This window comes from Penaeus japonicus, unplaced genomic scaffold (genome assembly GCF_977035675.1).
Source record: "Penaeus japonicus unplaced genomic scaffold, GWHDUDI00000001_assembly GWHDUDI00000006, whole genome shotgun sequence".
In the NCBI taxonomy this organism is placed as follows: domain Eukaryota; kingdom Metazoa; phylum Arthropoda; class Malacostraca; order Decapoda; family Penaeidae; genus Penaeus; species Penaeus japonicus.
Window position 1 is genome coordinate 44,748,965 of NW_028234408.1, and position 15,000 is coordinate 44,763,964.

Consider the following 15,000-nt stretch of genomic DNA (forward strand, 5'->3'; position numbering starts at 1 on the left):
TCTATATCTATCTATATATATATCTATATATATATACATATACATATACATATATACATATATACATATATACATACATATGTATATATGCATATATGTATATATGTATATATATATATATATATATATATATATATATATATAATATATATATATATATATATATGATATATATATATAGTATATGTATATACACATACATATACATATACACTGTATATATGCACGTACAGATGCAAGTAATGTACGTTTAGAAGAAAATTACATTCGCAACAGGGTCTATGAAAGGACTTCCCTTCCATCCATTGCACTGAGGCTTGTGTGGTCTGTTTTGTTGAGACAAGATGGAAAGAGAGAAACGGGGGATGGCAAAGAGGGAGATAACACGTCAGCTTCGAGCTCTGGGCTCCCTGAAGCACGTGAGTTTTGTCTTTGAGAATAGAAACACACTGTAATACCTGTACTCTCTATGGGGGCTGTTAGATATCGTACACTGAAGGCTTTATGGGAGGCAGAGTATAGCAGCAGCTACTGTGCTATGGGGTCACTTGTGGACTGTATATATGCACGTACAGATGCAAAGTAATGTACGTTAGAAGAAATTTCATTCGCAACAGTGTCTATGAAAGGACTTCCCTTCCGCCCCAATTTCCATAGCAGCACAAGCTTGTGTGGTCTGTTTTGTTTGAACAAGAAGGAAAGAGAGAAACGGGGATGCAAATAGGGAGAAAAACACACGCGCACGTCACTTCGAGCTCCTGGGCTCCCCTGAATCACGATAGTTTATGTCTTTGAGAAAATACACACACTGAATACCTGTACTCTCTATGGGCTGATAGAGATTCGTACACTGAAGGCATTATGGTAGGCAGAGTATAGAAGCAGCTACTGTTGCTATGGTAGTCTTGTGGTCAGATACACTGATATATGCCGTACTAGATGCAATAATGTACGTTTAGAAGAAAATTACATTCGCAAACAGTCTATGAAGACTTCCCTTCCATCCATTGCACTGAGGCTTGTGTGGTCTGTTTTGTTGAGACAAGATGGAAAGAGAGAAACGGGGGATGGCAAAGAGGGAGATAACACGTCAGCTTCGAGCTCTGGGCTCCCTGAAAGCACGTTGAGTTTTGTCATTTTTTTTTGAGAATAGAAACACACTTTAGGAACCGTACTCTCTATGGGGCGTTAGAATATCGTACACTAAGCTTTATGGGAGGGCAGAGTTACAGCGAGCTACTGTGCTATGGTAGTCTTGGTCCTGTATAGATACATATACATATACACGTACAGATGCAAGTATTGCACGTTCAGAAGAAAATGACATTCGCGACAGGGTCTGTGAAAGGGCTTCCCTTCCATCCATTGCACTGAGGCTTGTGTGGTCTGTTTTGTTGAGACAAGATGGAAAGAGAGAAACGGGGGATGGCAAAGAGGGAGATAACACGTCAGCTTCGAGCTCTGGGCTCCCTGAAGCACGTGAGTTTTGTCTTTGAGAATAGAAACACACTGTAATACCTGTACTCTCTATGGGGGCTGTTAGATATCGTACACTGAAGGCTTTATGGGAGGCAGAGTATAGCAGCAGCTACTGTGCTATGGGTAGTCTTGTGGTCTGCCTTATGTGAACAGGGAGGGACTGGAAGAAGTAGTCATTGCCAATAAAGAGTCCAAGAGCATCAGGCGGTGCAATCAGTCATCCCTCTGCATGGAAGAGCTTGGGAAATCATCACTGACACATCGGACACTAGCAGGCAGTCACAAAAGGAGTTCTATTGTGGACAGCATGAGAAGAGTAGATCAGCCAGGCCTGCTACAGCAACGTAATGTGTGTGCGTGGTCACTAGCCAGGCTTACTAAAGTAATGTGTTGTGCGTGTAGATTAGGCTTACTAAAGTAGAACAGATTAGGCTTAACTAAAGAGAACAGATTGGGTCTATGTAGTGTAGTGGGTGCGCTGGTGCTAAACTGGTCTGGTAAGGTCACTAGAGATGGCTGGCTCAGTCGCTAAAATCTGGGCAAATTGGCCAGGGAACGCTATACAGTGAGGGTCACAAGTGCTAAGAGCTCCGAGGGGAAAAGAGTTTTTTTTTCGTACTAATGATAGTAGACTCTCGTTTTGATTTTCTCTTGATGTGAGGCACAAGGGGAACTTGATTCTTGAGGTTAACAACTAATGCACGGGGCTCCTCTGTTGAAGAGACCACGTAGTGCACATCACGTACAGATCGACTTTAATTGGATACTGAAGAGCTTCGAGTCACTGTCATCAGTAACGGTGCTGCTCTGCTGGAGAAGAAGGGAGGCGACGGCAGCACACCTCGAGTAGCACAGCTGCCTCGGTACATGACACACATACCATCTTTGATCCCACCTCAGGTCACCGTGAACGACCTCACACAAGATCATCCTGCAAGGAGGCCGGGTAGGTGCTTGTGCTCGCGCTCGACGTCAACTTGACTGAGTTCGAGGTGAGGTGATACGACGCCATCCAACTCCTCAACGAGGTTTCTCTCGGAGGGTGAGGGCGGGGGGGGGGGGGGGGGGGGGGCCCGCCTCCTGGGGCGCGCGGGCGGGCTGTGGCAGTCCATGTGTGTGTGCGAGATCAAGGACGGTGTCGCGTACGTGCGGGAAGGGGCGGAGGGGGGGGGGGGTGCCAGTGTGTAGGGGGAGAGGGGGAGAGACACAAGTAGGTGCAGGAGGGGGAGAACGAAGGGGAAGGGGCGGGGGGGGGGCGGGGGTCGGGGAGGAGGGCGATACTGAAGGAGGTGTGCAGCCTGGGGGGGAAGAGGGAGGGGGGGGGTAAAGGGATTCAGGATCGCATTCACAGATAAGAATAGAGTCACAACAAAAAAAATAAAAAAACAGATACAAACACAAGCAGAGGACCACAAGTCGAGCACAGAGTGCGATTGGGAGTCGCCAGAGGATCGTAACCGGCCAAGGCAGAGGACCAGGCGGGGTTTCGAAACAGAGAGTGCGGTTGGGAGTCGCCATGTGGAGTCCGCGAGCAAAGCCGTGCGCCATAAGCCGTCTCGACAGAGGACAGTATCGGCAAGCAGAGGACCAGGTCGACAGAGTGCGGTTTGGAGTCGCCATTGTGGAGGACCGCGAGCAAAGGGTAAGCCGTCGCCATAGGAGAGGAAAGGCTGTGGTGAGTAGGAAAGGCTGTGTGTGTCCACTGTCCCTGTTGTCACTGTGTAGTCGCCATTGTGGAGGACCGCGAGCAAAGGGTAAGCCGTCGCCATAGGAGAGGAAAGGCTGTGGTGTGTCACTGTCCTGTTTGTTGTTGTTGGTTTGGGTGGAAGCTCCACCCTGAACATGGCGATGGCAAGAATTGCCCTTTGGCAGTCTCTAGTCTCTTATGTTGAAGTATCCAAGCCTAAGCGGCTCGTTATTGCCGTACGCAACGTGCCTAACTCTCGGTATTCCTACCACCCACATTGAATCTTCGGGTATCCTACCATCCTCCATTGAATATGTACAAATTGCTGGCGGTACGGTGTAGGCAGACAAATTGCTGCGGTGCGGTGCCTGCTGGCGGTCAACCAGCCACATTGAAAATGTTATTGTGGTCACATAAATTCTGAGGCGGTACGGTGTAGGCAAAAGGTGATTGTGGTCACATCTATAGTGTCGTAGTATATATATATATATGCGACAGTCTAGTGCCACATTAGACAGGTGATAATACTGCCGGTGTAACAGTGTGGAGAAGTGAAAAAAACACTGATAGCGTCAAGGTGTAAAACATGAAAACGTTGAAAGCAGCCACTGAATACGGCTGTTGTAATAAAGTGGTATTACAGTGTGCAAGTGTTGATGTGCTAATAGAATGATATCATGATGGAGTTAAGGTATGTTTTTCTTAGATCTTACTGTATGCTATGACAAAATTTGTATTTCACAACCGTACCTGACCTTGGGTTAACTTGTATGTTGCACAAAATCCTGAAACTGTCTTCATGTATCTTTACTCGCATGTTCGTATCTAATTTCTCGTGTGTGCCTGACAGCTATCTGAAATTGAACCGTGTCGAGACGTGTGATATTCCCATTTCAGGAAGAAATTTGGATTCGTTTTGTGTTGTAACTTGAATGCTGTCAGATGACAGTGAGAGTGAGTAACTGTGTCGTGTCATGACTATTTACAAGGTCACTGCAGGCAGGTAGAGAGCAGAGTGGAATGCAGGAGGGTTGGGGGAGATGGTGATGGTTGTGATTTGCTGAAGGTGGTTACGATGATAATGATGATGGTGATGATGATGACGTTTGCTTGTTACTGAAGTAACTTACCCATCTTTGGTCCAGGACCACGATTCATGGCATTGGGCCCCCCGCCTCGCTTCGGGGCAGGCGCGGGGGGGCCGACGCGGACGTGCTCGACCGGCAGCACTCTGCGCCGCTTCTTGGGCAGCTTGGCTCGCGCCTGCGTGTGGCTGTAGTACATGGCGAAGTTGGACACGATGACGGGCACGGGCAGGGCGATCGTGAGCACGCCAGCCAGGGCACAGAGCGCGCCGACGAACATGCCGACGTACGTCTTGGGAGCCATGTCCCCGTAGCCCACGGTGGTCATGGTGACCAGCGCCCACCACAGGCCGAGCGGGATGCTGTTGAAGTCGTTGTGCGGGTTGGCCTGTATCCTCTCGGCGTAGTAGACGAGCGAGGCGAAGATCACGATGCCCAGCACCAAGAAGAAGACGAGCAGCGTCAGCTCCTTGGCCGAGGCGCGGAAAGTCTGTATGAGGATCTTGAGACCCGACGAATGCCGCGTGAGCTTAAATAACCTCATGATACGGATAATGCTGAAGAACTCGAGAATGTCGGCGTTCTCCAAGTGTGAGGCAAACTTCTGCAGAAGGATGTCCACGTAGAAGCTCAGTGTGGCGATGAAGTCTATCATATTCACTGACGCTTTCAGAAACAAAAACTTATTGGGCGACGCGATAAAGCGAATCAAGATTTCAAAGGTGAACCACGTATTACAGACACACTCTATGTAGAAGAAGGCCTCGTGCGCATTGGTCGCCTTCTTGTCCAGCGTCCAGGCTGTCGTGTTCTCGGCCGTCTGCACCGTAATGTTCTCAATGACTGGCACTCGCATGTCAGGGTGGGTCTTCAGGCAGAACGACAAGATGGACACACAGATGAAGAACACTGAGATGACGCCGATGACCTGGGTGCAGTTGGGCGGATTAGAACATCGTCATCATGTTATATGCTCGGGCTGTCTTCGCTTACACAATGCAATCAGTTGAATGAATAGACTGAATAAGTTGATGGGTGGGTACACTTAAATCAATCAAGAAATTAAAGGTAATTGTGCATGTGACCTTCTTATCTGAGAGTTAATTAACTTTTCCACAGTTGTTTGTGATGCGAAGGACTAAGTCGATAGTGTTAATCAGTAACATCAATCATGCTAACATAATGAACATTTAATCTTAATGCAACAGAGGAAGAAATGCATTTGCAAGAGTGCAAGTTGGTGAGATATGCGGGGATGGTAAAACTGACAGAACAAAATTTCTTCATCTGTTTATCTTTTTATATACTGTGTATATATGCATGCATGCATACAAACAAACTTAAAAGAATATACTATATAAATACATAAACACACACACACACACACACACACACACACACACACAGACACACACACACACATACACAGATACAAACACATGCAGCATATATACACATGATATAAATAACCATACAACTAAACATCAATCACATATAAGAATATACCCAAACAAAGAGATAATACTTACTCAGATACATCACACTAATCACACTGATATGCGAAATATATCGATCATTTCACACATACCCCTCGATCCCGTGTACTTACTTGCTCTGTGTGAAGATCTATGCAACGGAAAATTGAATGAGAATCAATGCATGGATAAGAATCAACAGAGGAACACACGAGCTTGGGGGGGGAGGAACCGGCTAGAATCTTTTTTTGTTTGTTTGTTTGTGTGTGTGTGTGTGTGTGTGTGTGTGTGTGTGTGTGTGTGTGTGTGTGTGTGTGTGTGTGTGTGTGTCTGTGTGTACACATACGTGAAGATCTATGCGTGTCCCTACGTTTAGTGCTTTTATTTTTTATGATTTTATTTACTTCTTCTTCTTCTTCTTCAGCTTACTTCTTCCCATTATCTTTCTTCTCCTCTACCTTTTCTACTTCTTCTCTTTCTCCAGCTCCTATTCTTCTTCCTTCTACCATTCTTCTCCTTTCCCTTCTGCTCCTCCTCCTCCTCCTTCTATTACTCTCTTCATCTTCCTCCTCCTTCCTTCCTTCCCCTACACCCTCCTACCTCAACCCTCTCCACCTCCCGCCTGCCTCCTCTCCTCTCCGTGCCCCCCCCCCTACCCCCTACCCCCTACCTGTGTGTGGTTCCTCCCGAGGCTCCCCCTCCACCCCCATCCCCCATCCTCAACCCCCTACCTATGTATGGGGCTCCTCACCGTGGCTCCCCCCCTCCACCTGCCCACCCCCACCTGCCCACTCCCACCCATCCTCCCCATCCCACCACCCCCACCCATCCTCACCCATCCTCACCTTCCCCCCATCCACCACCCCTAAATCCACCCACCCCACCCCCACTCCTACCCCCACCCATCCTCACCCACCCCCACCCCACCCCCAAATCCCCCCACCCATCCCCTACTCCCACCCTCAAAATCCCCCCTCCCCCTCCCCTACTCCCCCACCCCACCCACCGTCCCAACCCACCCCCTTGCGCACTTACCTTAGCGGCTTGTGAGGAATACGGCTCGTCGAAGAGCGACCACAACTTGGGCTTCGTGTTCTGCCACCAGGAGAGGTTGCCGGAGAAGTAGTCGTCCTCGAAGCCGAACTTTCTGGCCGTCTCCTCGTCGCTCGGCTTGTCGGTGTCGAGGTCGAGACGGTCGAGGACGGCTAGGGTCTCTTGCGTGTCTCGATGCTGCAAAAGGGGGCGGGGCGTTAGGCTGTGCGGGTGTGGAAGGGCGGTGGTGGGTGTGGAAGCGCAGTGTTGATGTGGGCGTTTGCGTATATGTATATGTGCGTATATGTAGGTGGTTGTATGCACATATATCTGCGTGTCTACATGTGCGTTTATAAACACTAATGCGCGTATATGTGTGCGTTCTCATACACACATGCGCGTATGTATTACGTTTATATACATTCATACATTGCAAGAAAATATGCAATATATCCAAACCCAAAAATGAACACACACAAACATACACATACATTTATACAGCCATAAACATTAACACGCAGAAAAACATTTAAACATAATGAACACGTAAACATATACAGCCATAAACATCAGTACACGCAGACATATACATACACAAACGTAAACAAAAACACCAACACGCACGAACACACACAAACACAAACATACAAAAACACAAACTTACATAGATGACATAACTCAGTCTTATCTCCTTCTCCCTTCCATGAATAAACAAACAAACAAATAAAGTGATACAAAGATGAGAACTAAAAAAATCACCTGCTTTCCTAAAAATCGTAATTTATGTTGCAATTCTTCTTTTTTTATCATCGTTTCATTCATCTTTTAATTTAGCTATTATTACCTATATTAGCCATTAAAATAAATTCACCTTCAAAACAAATAAAAGAAAGATAAGTTATAGATGCATCCTTCGTCTTTAAAAAAAAATCCTTCTTTCTTTTACTTATTTGTCAACCCATTTCTTTACTTATACTACCCATTTCTTTGACCCCCGATAGGTAACCTGGGGTCTATTATACCCCATGTCCCATAAAATGAACCCATTTCTTTGACCCCCGATAGGTAACCTGGGGTCCATTATACCCCATATCCCATAAAATGAACTCATTTCTTTACTCATTCTACCCATTTCTTCGACCCCCGATGGATAAGCTGGGGTCCATTATACCCCATGTCCCATAAAATGAACCCATTTCTTTACTTATTCTACCCATTTCTTCGACCCCCGATGGGTAACCTGGGGTCCATTATACCCCATATCCCATAAATTGAACCCATTTCTTTACTTATTCTATCCCTTTTTTCGACCCCCGATGGGTAATCTGGGGTCCATTATACCCCATGTCCCATAAAATGAACCCATTTCTTTACTCATTCTACCCATTTCTTTGACCCCCGATGAATAACCTGGGGTCCATTATACCCCATGTCCCATAAAATGAACTTATTTCTTTACTTATTCTACCCCTTTTTTCGACCCCTGATGGGTAACCTGGGGTCTATTCTACCCCATGTCCCATAAAATGAACTCATTTCTTTACTCATTCTACCCATTTCTTCGACCCCCGATGGGTAACCTGGGGTCCATTATACCCCATATCCCATAAAATGAACCCATAGCGTCCGAATTTCAAGCACGAGGTTTATCCTTTCACTTGCCTATATTCCTATTGAAGTTCTTAATAGGATTCGACTCTACAAAGTCATTGGGATTTGTCACACCCTCGGTTACCTATGATCGGAAGCCTTGTGATATCAATACAAAGATAGGAAAGGCCTAATGCTTCCGGGGAATAGATAAAGATAAAAATGAAAAAAATAAAATAAAATAAAATAAAAATAAAAAACGTTACAAAGCGTCTATGATGTTGTTTACCACACGTAGTAATCATTATTATAATTATTATCATTACTATCATTATTGTTATTATTACTAATGCTATTATTAATATCCTTATTACTTCTGTCCTTATTATCACCATTACGTTTAGGTTCCGGTAAAGTAAGGGTTGGCACATCATAAATATGTTACCACAGGTATACATATATCACCAGATCTAACTAAATCCCTAGTGTTATGTCAGAATTAGCCGAGGAAAAATGACATAGTATCATGACAAACATTTACTTGTCATATTCATACTCTCTTTTTTGGAGTTTATGTCTGTTTTCTGTCCTTCTCCCTCGGTTTACTCGAGGACCAAACAACAGCTTATAAGGAAATCCAAGACTTGAACATGTTAGCTTCTTGTTTTGATAGTGTAAAGGTTAAACTTTTGTTTAAAAAAAAAAGTTTAAACATTATATTTTGTAAACTTTTGTTTAAAAAAAAAAGTCTAAACAATATATTTAGTTCTTCATTGAAACTTCTTTCCGTGGCTATGAAAGAAGTTTTGATAAGGGAAAACAGAATCAATGAAATATAAGAAATATTTAATCTTTCCCTTGGGGTTTGCTAGACCTGTGTTACTTAATATAGTAACATGGACATTGTTACTTTACTTATCCAGGGTTAACCTTATTCACCTTCTCCGTTTACCTATCTTATTTACCTATTTATCTACCTATTTCTTTTACCTATTTCACCGGCTTACCTATTCTCTCTACCTATTTTACCTATTTACCTATTCATTCATTCCCTTTACCTAGTTTTACGTACTTACCTATTTGCTTTTTATCTTTACCTATTTTACTTGATTGCCCATTTACCTGTTCTTTTATTTATTTACTTTCTCTCACTTTTCCCGCTGATAATTATTTTCATTTTTTCGCTCGATTCACTATCCTTTATTTCCATAACGTTTTCGTTGGGTTTTACTACGTCAGACTAATCTATTTCTTGATTTATTTATTCATATATTTTCTCTCTAACTCTCTCTCTCTATTTCATTCCCTTCTTCTCTACTAGCCCCCTCTTTTCATTATTAGTATTATCATAATTTTATCTTCATGTTTTTTTTATCACCATTATCATTCTTATCATGATCATTGTAATTTTTATCATCATAATCATTATTAATTTTATCATTACGATCATCAATATCATCACCACTGTTATTGTTATCATCCCTCTTGTTATCATTGTTATCAAATTCTTAATATCTGATAGGGTTTTTGGCTGCAAATTCAACCATACTATTTTATGGCCACCCGGTTACTATGCGTGAAAAGATTATGAATATTTTTTTTTCTTTTTTGAGTGGCGGGGGGGGGGGGTTAGGTGTGGAGGAACGATTTCTATCTGAAAATCTATATTGTTTTGCGGTCTCTCTCTCTCTCTTTTTTTTTTTTTTTTTAGGAGGGGGGGGGGTTAACGATTGTATAACTATTTTCTGTCCGTCTCTTTCTCTGTCTCAATCAGTTTCTCTGTGTTTCTCTTTCTCTCATTCTCTCTCTCTCTCTCTCTCGATCACCCCTTCTCTCTCTATTACTATCTCTCTCCTTCTCTCTCTCTAATCCACGAACCAATATTATCAACATCATCATTTTTGTTGCATGGGGGTTGCCATAGCCCCATTTAATATCATTTACAAGGAATTCACAATTCTTTAACGTTCTCCCTTTTCCACGGAGAATAAAAAAATAAATGAATATATATTTTTGGAAGTTAAAAATGGTATTTCAACTGTTTCACGGCTTTTGGTGAATTATTCGTAAATCTGTCTAGCTTTGAAGACCATTTTTCAAACTTTTTTTAATATTGTGATAAAATCTTCATACCGGAATGAAAGAAATGAAAATAATATTGGTAAGAAAATAAAGAGTAAATGAAAGAGTGATAAAAACAAATCAAATGATAATAGTTATAAGTGATGGGAGATAATTGCATTGATAATAACAATAGCAATGATGACCATGGTGATAATAATGATAATGATGATTGTGAGGATGATGGTGATGATTACAATAATTATAATGATAATAATAAAAATGATGATGATAATGAGAGTTTTAACAATTATAATAATAATAATAATTATAATCACAAAAACAATAACAATACTGATAATAAAAACAACAACATAAAGGTATAACTTCCTTTACTTTTTCCTTTATTTTGTAAGTGATCTTAAATCTTTATAATAAGAATAAACAATACATAACTAATAAACATATAGACAAGAGTAAATCATAGAAAAAAGTACAGAAAACTTTACTAAAATGTAGTTCCTTTTTCTTCCCTTTTCTTTAGTAATCGTCTGTGTCTTATTTTCACGTCATCATAAATCATGCAAATTGCTTGCCTCATGCATGGTAAATCACCTTTTTTATCACCGTACCCAAATACCTGGCAATTGTTATTATTTTTCATTATCAAAAGTGGTCTTAATTATCATTTGCCTTATCATAAAATATCATTTCATTTATCATTTATGATGAATGATGCTGCTAATCATTATCGTAACACAATAACACTTACTATTTTCAAAAGAGTCATTCTTATAATTATAATCATTATTATTATTAATCCTAATTATTACTCCTACTTCTATCATTACTCCTTCTGCAACTAATAACTACTGAATTCATCATCATTATCATCATTATCTTGAACCTATCATTACTCCTTCTGAATCTAATAACTACTAAAATCATCATCATTATCATCATTATCTTGAACCTATCATTACTCCTTCTGAAACTACTAACTACTAAAATCATCATCATTATCATCATTATCTTGAACAAGTACTCTTACGCATATCATTATCATCAGAACTATAATACATAATTACAGTTCTCAGTCTCATCATCAAGATAATATCTATGAACACAAGAATACATATTTTTTTATCCGTTGTGTGTTCATGTAATCAAATATAACTTGACAGCTATAAATGAGATGATCATAAGATTACAACACAGAAAGGAAACATGGTATTATCATTGGTCAATTATTTATATCAAATTAGTCTTGTTCATCATCATTATTATTATTAGTAGTAGTAGCAAGATCATTATCATTGCTATTATTGTTATTATCATTATCACTATTAGAGTAGATATAACAAAAGGAAGAAAGAGAGAAAGAGAGAGAGAGAGAGAGAGAGAGAGAGAGAGAGAGAGAGAGAGAGAGAGAGAGAGAGAGAGAGAGAGAGAGAGAGAGAGAGAGAGAAGGAAATGAAAAGAAAGAGAGAGAAAGAGAGAGAGAGAGAGAGAGAGAGAGAGAGAGAGAGAGAGAGAGAGAGAGAGAGAGAGAGAGAGAGAGAGAGAAAGAGAGAAGTGAAATGAAAGAAAGAGAGAGAAAGAGAGAGAGAGAAGTGAAATGGAAGAAAGAGAGAAAGAAAGAGCAAAAGAAGAAGAAACATCAAATAAAGACAAAAAGGAGAAAATGGAAGGAGGAGAAAATAAAGAGAAAATAAACAAGGAATGAGGAAAAGCATGGAAGATAAAGATGAGGCGGAAAATGATAAGAAGATAAGGGAGAGGGGAAAAAAAACACAGAAGGAATTTGAGTTTAAGAAAGGATAATGAAGATGAATCAGCTGTTTCGAAACCGCTTTGATCATGCCCCCCCTCCCCCCTCCCCCAAATTTTGAAAGAATAAAGAAGGAGAAAAAAACAAAAAACACAAGAGATGGAGAAGATGAAAAGTTCAAAAGTAATAACAAGACATATCCACCTGAAGATTAAAGAAGGAGGAGAAGAAGAATACGAAGAAGAATGAAAAGATGAAGAGGAAGAAAATGAGAAAAGGGAAGAGAAAGAGAAGGAGAGATAGAGAGAGAGACAGAAAGAGAGAGAGAGAGAGAGAGAGAGAGAGAGAGAGAGAGAGAGAGAGAGAGAGAGAGAGAGAGAGAGAGAGAGAGCGAGAGAGAGAGAGAGCGAGAGCGAGAGCGAGAGAGAGAGAGAGAGAGAGAGAGAGAGAGAGAGAGAGAGAGAGAGAGAGAGAGAGAGAGAGAGAGAGAGAGAGAGAGAGAGAGAGAGAGAGAAAGAGAGCGCGAGAGATAGAAAAAAAAAAACAGAGAAAGAGAGAGACACACACACAGAGACCAAGAGAAAGAGAAACACAGAAACAGAGAGACAGATACAAACAGAGAGAAGAGCGAAGCAAGATCTTACCGCCGTGTAGGTCATCCAGCAACATGGCTCCACCTGGTTCGAGTCGAGGCCCCAGAACTCCAGCTCCTCCTCGAACAGCGGCCCGCACACGTCGGTCGGGTAGTGGAGCTTGCCCGTGCGGTAGTAATTCAGCACCTGAAGCGGACGGAAAGAGGTCAGGGACCAGTCGAGGGCTGGCGTCGGGAAAGTGGGAGGATAGGTCTTACTAGGGGAGTTGGGGAGATGTTGGTGAGGGCGTGGGGAAACTTACATGCATACGCACACGCACACGGACACGTATAAGCATAAGCATACGGATACGCATACGCATATACACACACGCACACGTTGCTTTCTCTCTCTATCTAATTCTCTCTCTCTCTCTCTCTCTCTCTCTCTCTCTCTCTCTCTCTCTCTCTCTCTCTCTCTCTCTCTCTCTCTCTCTCTCTTTCTCTCTCCTCGCCTGTTTCTCTTTCTCTCTCCTCGCCAGCTTCTCTTTCTCTCTCCTCCCTCTCATTCTCTCCTCTCTCTCTCTCTCCCTCTCTATCTCTCCTCCTCTCTCTCTCGTCTCTCTCTCCCTCTCTCTCTCTCCCAGCTCTCATCTCTCTCTCTCTCTCATCACTCTACTACCTCTTCCTGTCGCTCTCGCTCTCTCTCCCCTCCCCCTCTATCTCTCATCCTAACCTCCCTACTCTCTCTCTCCTTCTCTCTCTCGTCTCATTCTCTCATCATCCTTCTCATCTCTCTCCCTTAACATCTCATCACTCTCGTCTTCTCAACTCTACTTCCCACGCCTCTCTCTCTACTCTTCTCATCATCTTCTCTCTCTCTCTCTCTCGTTCCCTGCCTCAGACACACATGATTATGCATATAAAATACCATCCTTTCATAGTCTCAAAATTAATGCAATACAATGAACATGCAAAGAACCCTTGTGCATTCGCACCTTCTCTCTCCTCCTCCACCTCATCCTCCTTCTCCTTCCTCCACCTCATCCTCCTTCTCCTTCCTCCACCTACTCCTCCTTCTCCGCCTGTCTATCTTCTCCCTCCACCTGATCTCTTCTTCTTCCACCTCCTCTTCTATCTACTCCACTTTCAACTACTCCCCCTCTACCTCTTCCTCTTCCCTTCCTCCTCTTTTCCCTCTACCTTCTCCTCTCACCTTTCTCCCCTTCCTCTCTACCTCCTCTTCTCCTCTTCCTCTTCACATTTTCCTCTTATCTCTCCCCCTTCACCTTCTCTTCCTTCCCCCCCTCTTTCTTAAAATAATACCCCCCCCATAAAACCCCCCTCCTTCCTTCTCCCTCTAACCTCTTTCTACTTCTCCTCTCCCATTTTTCCTCCTCCACCTTCTTTCCCCTTCCCCCTTCTTCCCTGACCCTCCATTCCCTTCTCAACTTTCCCCCTCCCCTCCACCATCCTTCCACCCTCTCCCCCTCCCCCCTACCCCTTTCCTTCTCCTCCCCTTCCCCCTCGCTTCTCCTCCCCCTTCCCTTTTTGCCTCATCCTCCATACCCCCACTTTCCACACCTTTTCCCCCTCCTCTCCTTACCGCCCCTGTCCTCACCCTTCCCTCGCCTCCCATCCCCCTCTTACCCCCTTCCCACCTCCTACACCCCCTACGCCCCGGTCCCCTCCCTTCCCCCTCATAAACCCCTTTCCCCCCTCCCTCTCCCTCTACTCAGGCCACAGACCACTCCCCCCTACCCTCTTCCACAGACCCCTGCCCCCCTCCCCTAGCCCCTTCCCCCTATCCCTCTCCCTCGCTCCCCTCTCCCTCCCTCCCCTCCTACCCCTACCCCCTTCCCTCCTCCCCCCCCCTTTCCCCCTCCCTTCCCCCTCCCATCCCCTTCCACCCCTCCTCCCCTCCCCCTCTCCTCCCCCTACCCCCTTCCCCCCTCCCCCTACACCCTTCCCTCTTCCCCCTTCCCCCTACCCCCTTCCACACCTCCTCCCCCTACCCCCTTCCCTCTTCCCTTTTCCTCTCACATACCCTCTTCCAAACCTCCCTCCCCTACCTCCTTCCACACCTCCTCCCCTTCCCCCCTCGCTCCCCTACCCCCTTCCACACCTTCCCCCCTCCCCTCCTACCCCCTACCCCCTTCCACACCTCCTCCCCCTCCCCTCCCCTACCCCCTCCCCTCCCCTCCCATACCCCCTTCCTTCCCTTCCCCCTCCCATCCCCTTCCACACCT

The 15,000-nt window shown here is 43.9% G+C and overlaps 1 protein-coding gene across 1 annotated transcript in view; it reads right to left on the minus strand.

The window, feature by feature from the left end:
* Shaw (potassium voltage-gated channel shaker cognate w) overlaps window positions 1–15,000 on the minus strand; it is a 328,667-nt gene that overhangs the window by 8,817 nt on the left and 304,850 nt on the right. Inside the window, exons 4-6 of the mRNA XM_086538077.1 lie at window positions 12,825–12,959; window positions 6,762–6,956; window positions 4,297–5,179 (exon numbers count right to left, since the gene is read on the minus strand). Coding sequence (XP_086394203.1) covers window positions 4,297–5,179; window positions 6,762–6,956; window positions 12,825–12,959 — 1,213 coding nt within the window. The remainder of the gene's footprint in view (window positions 1–4,296; window positions 5,180–6,761; window positions 6,957–12,824; window positions 12,960–15,000) is intronic.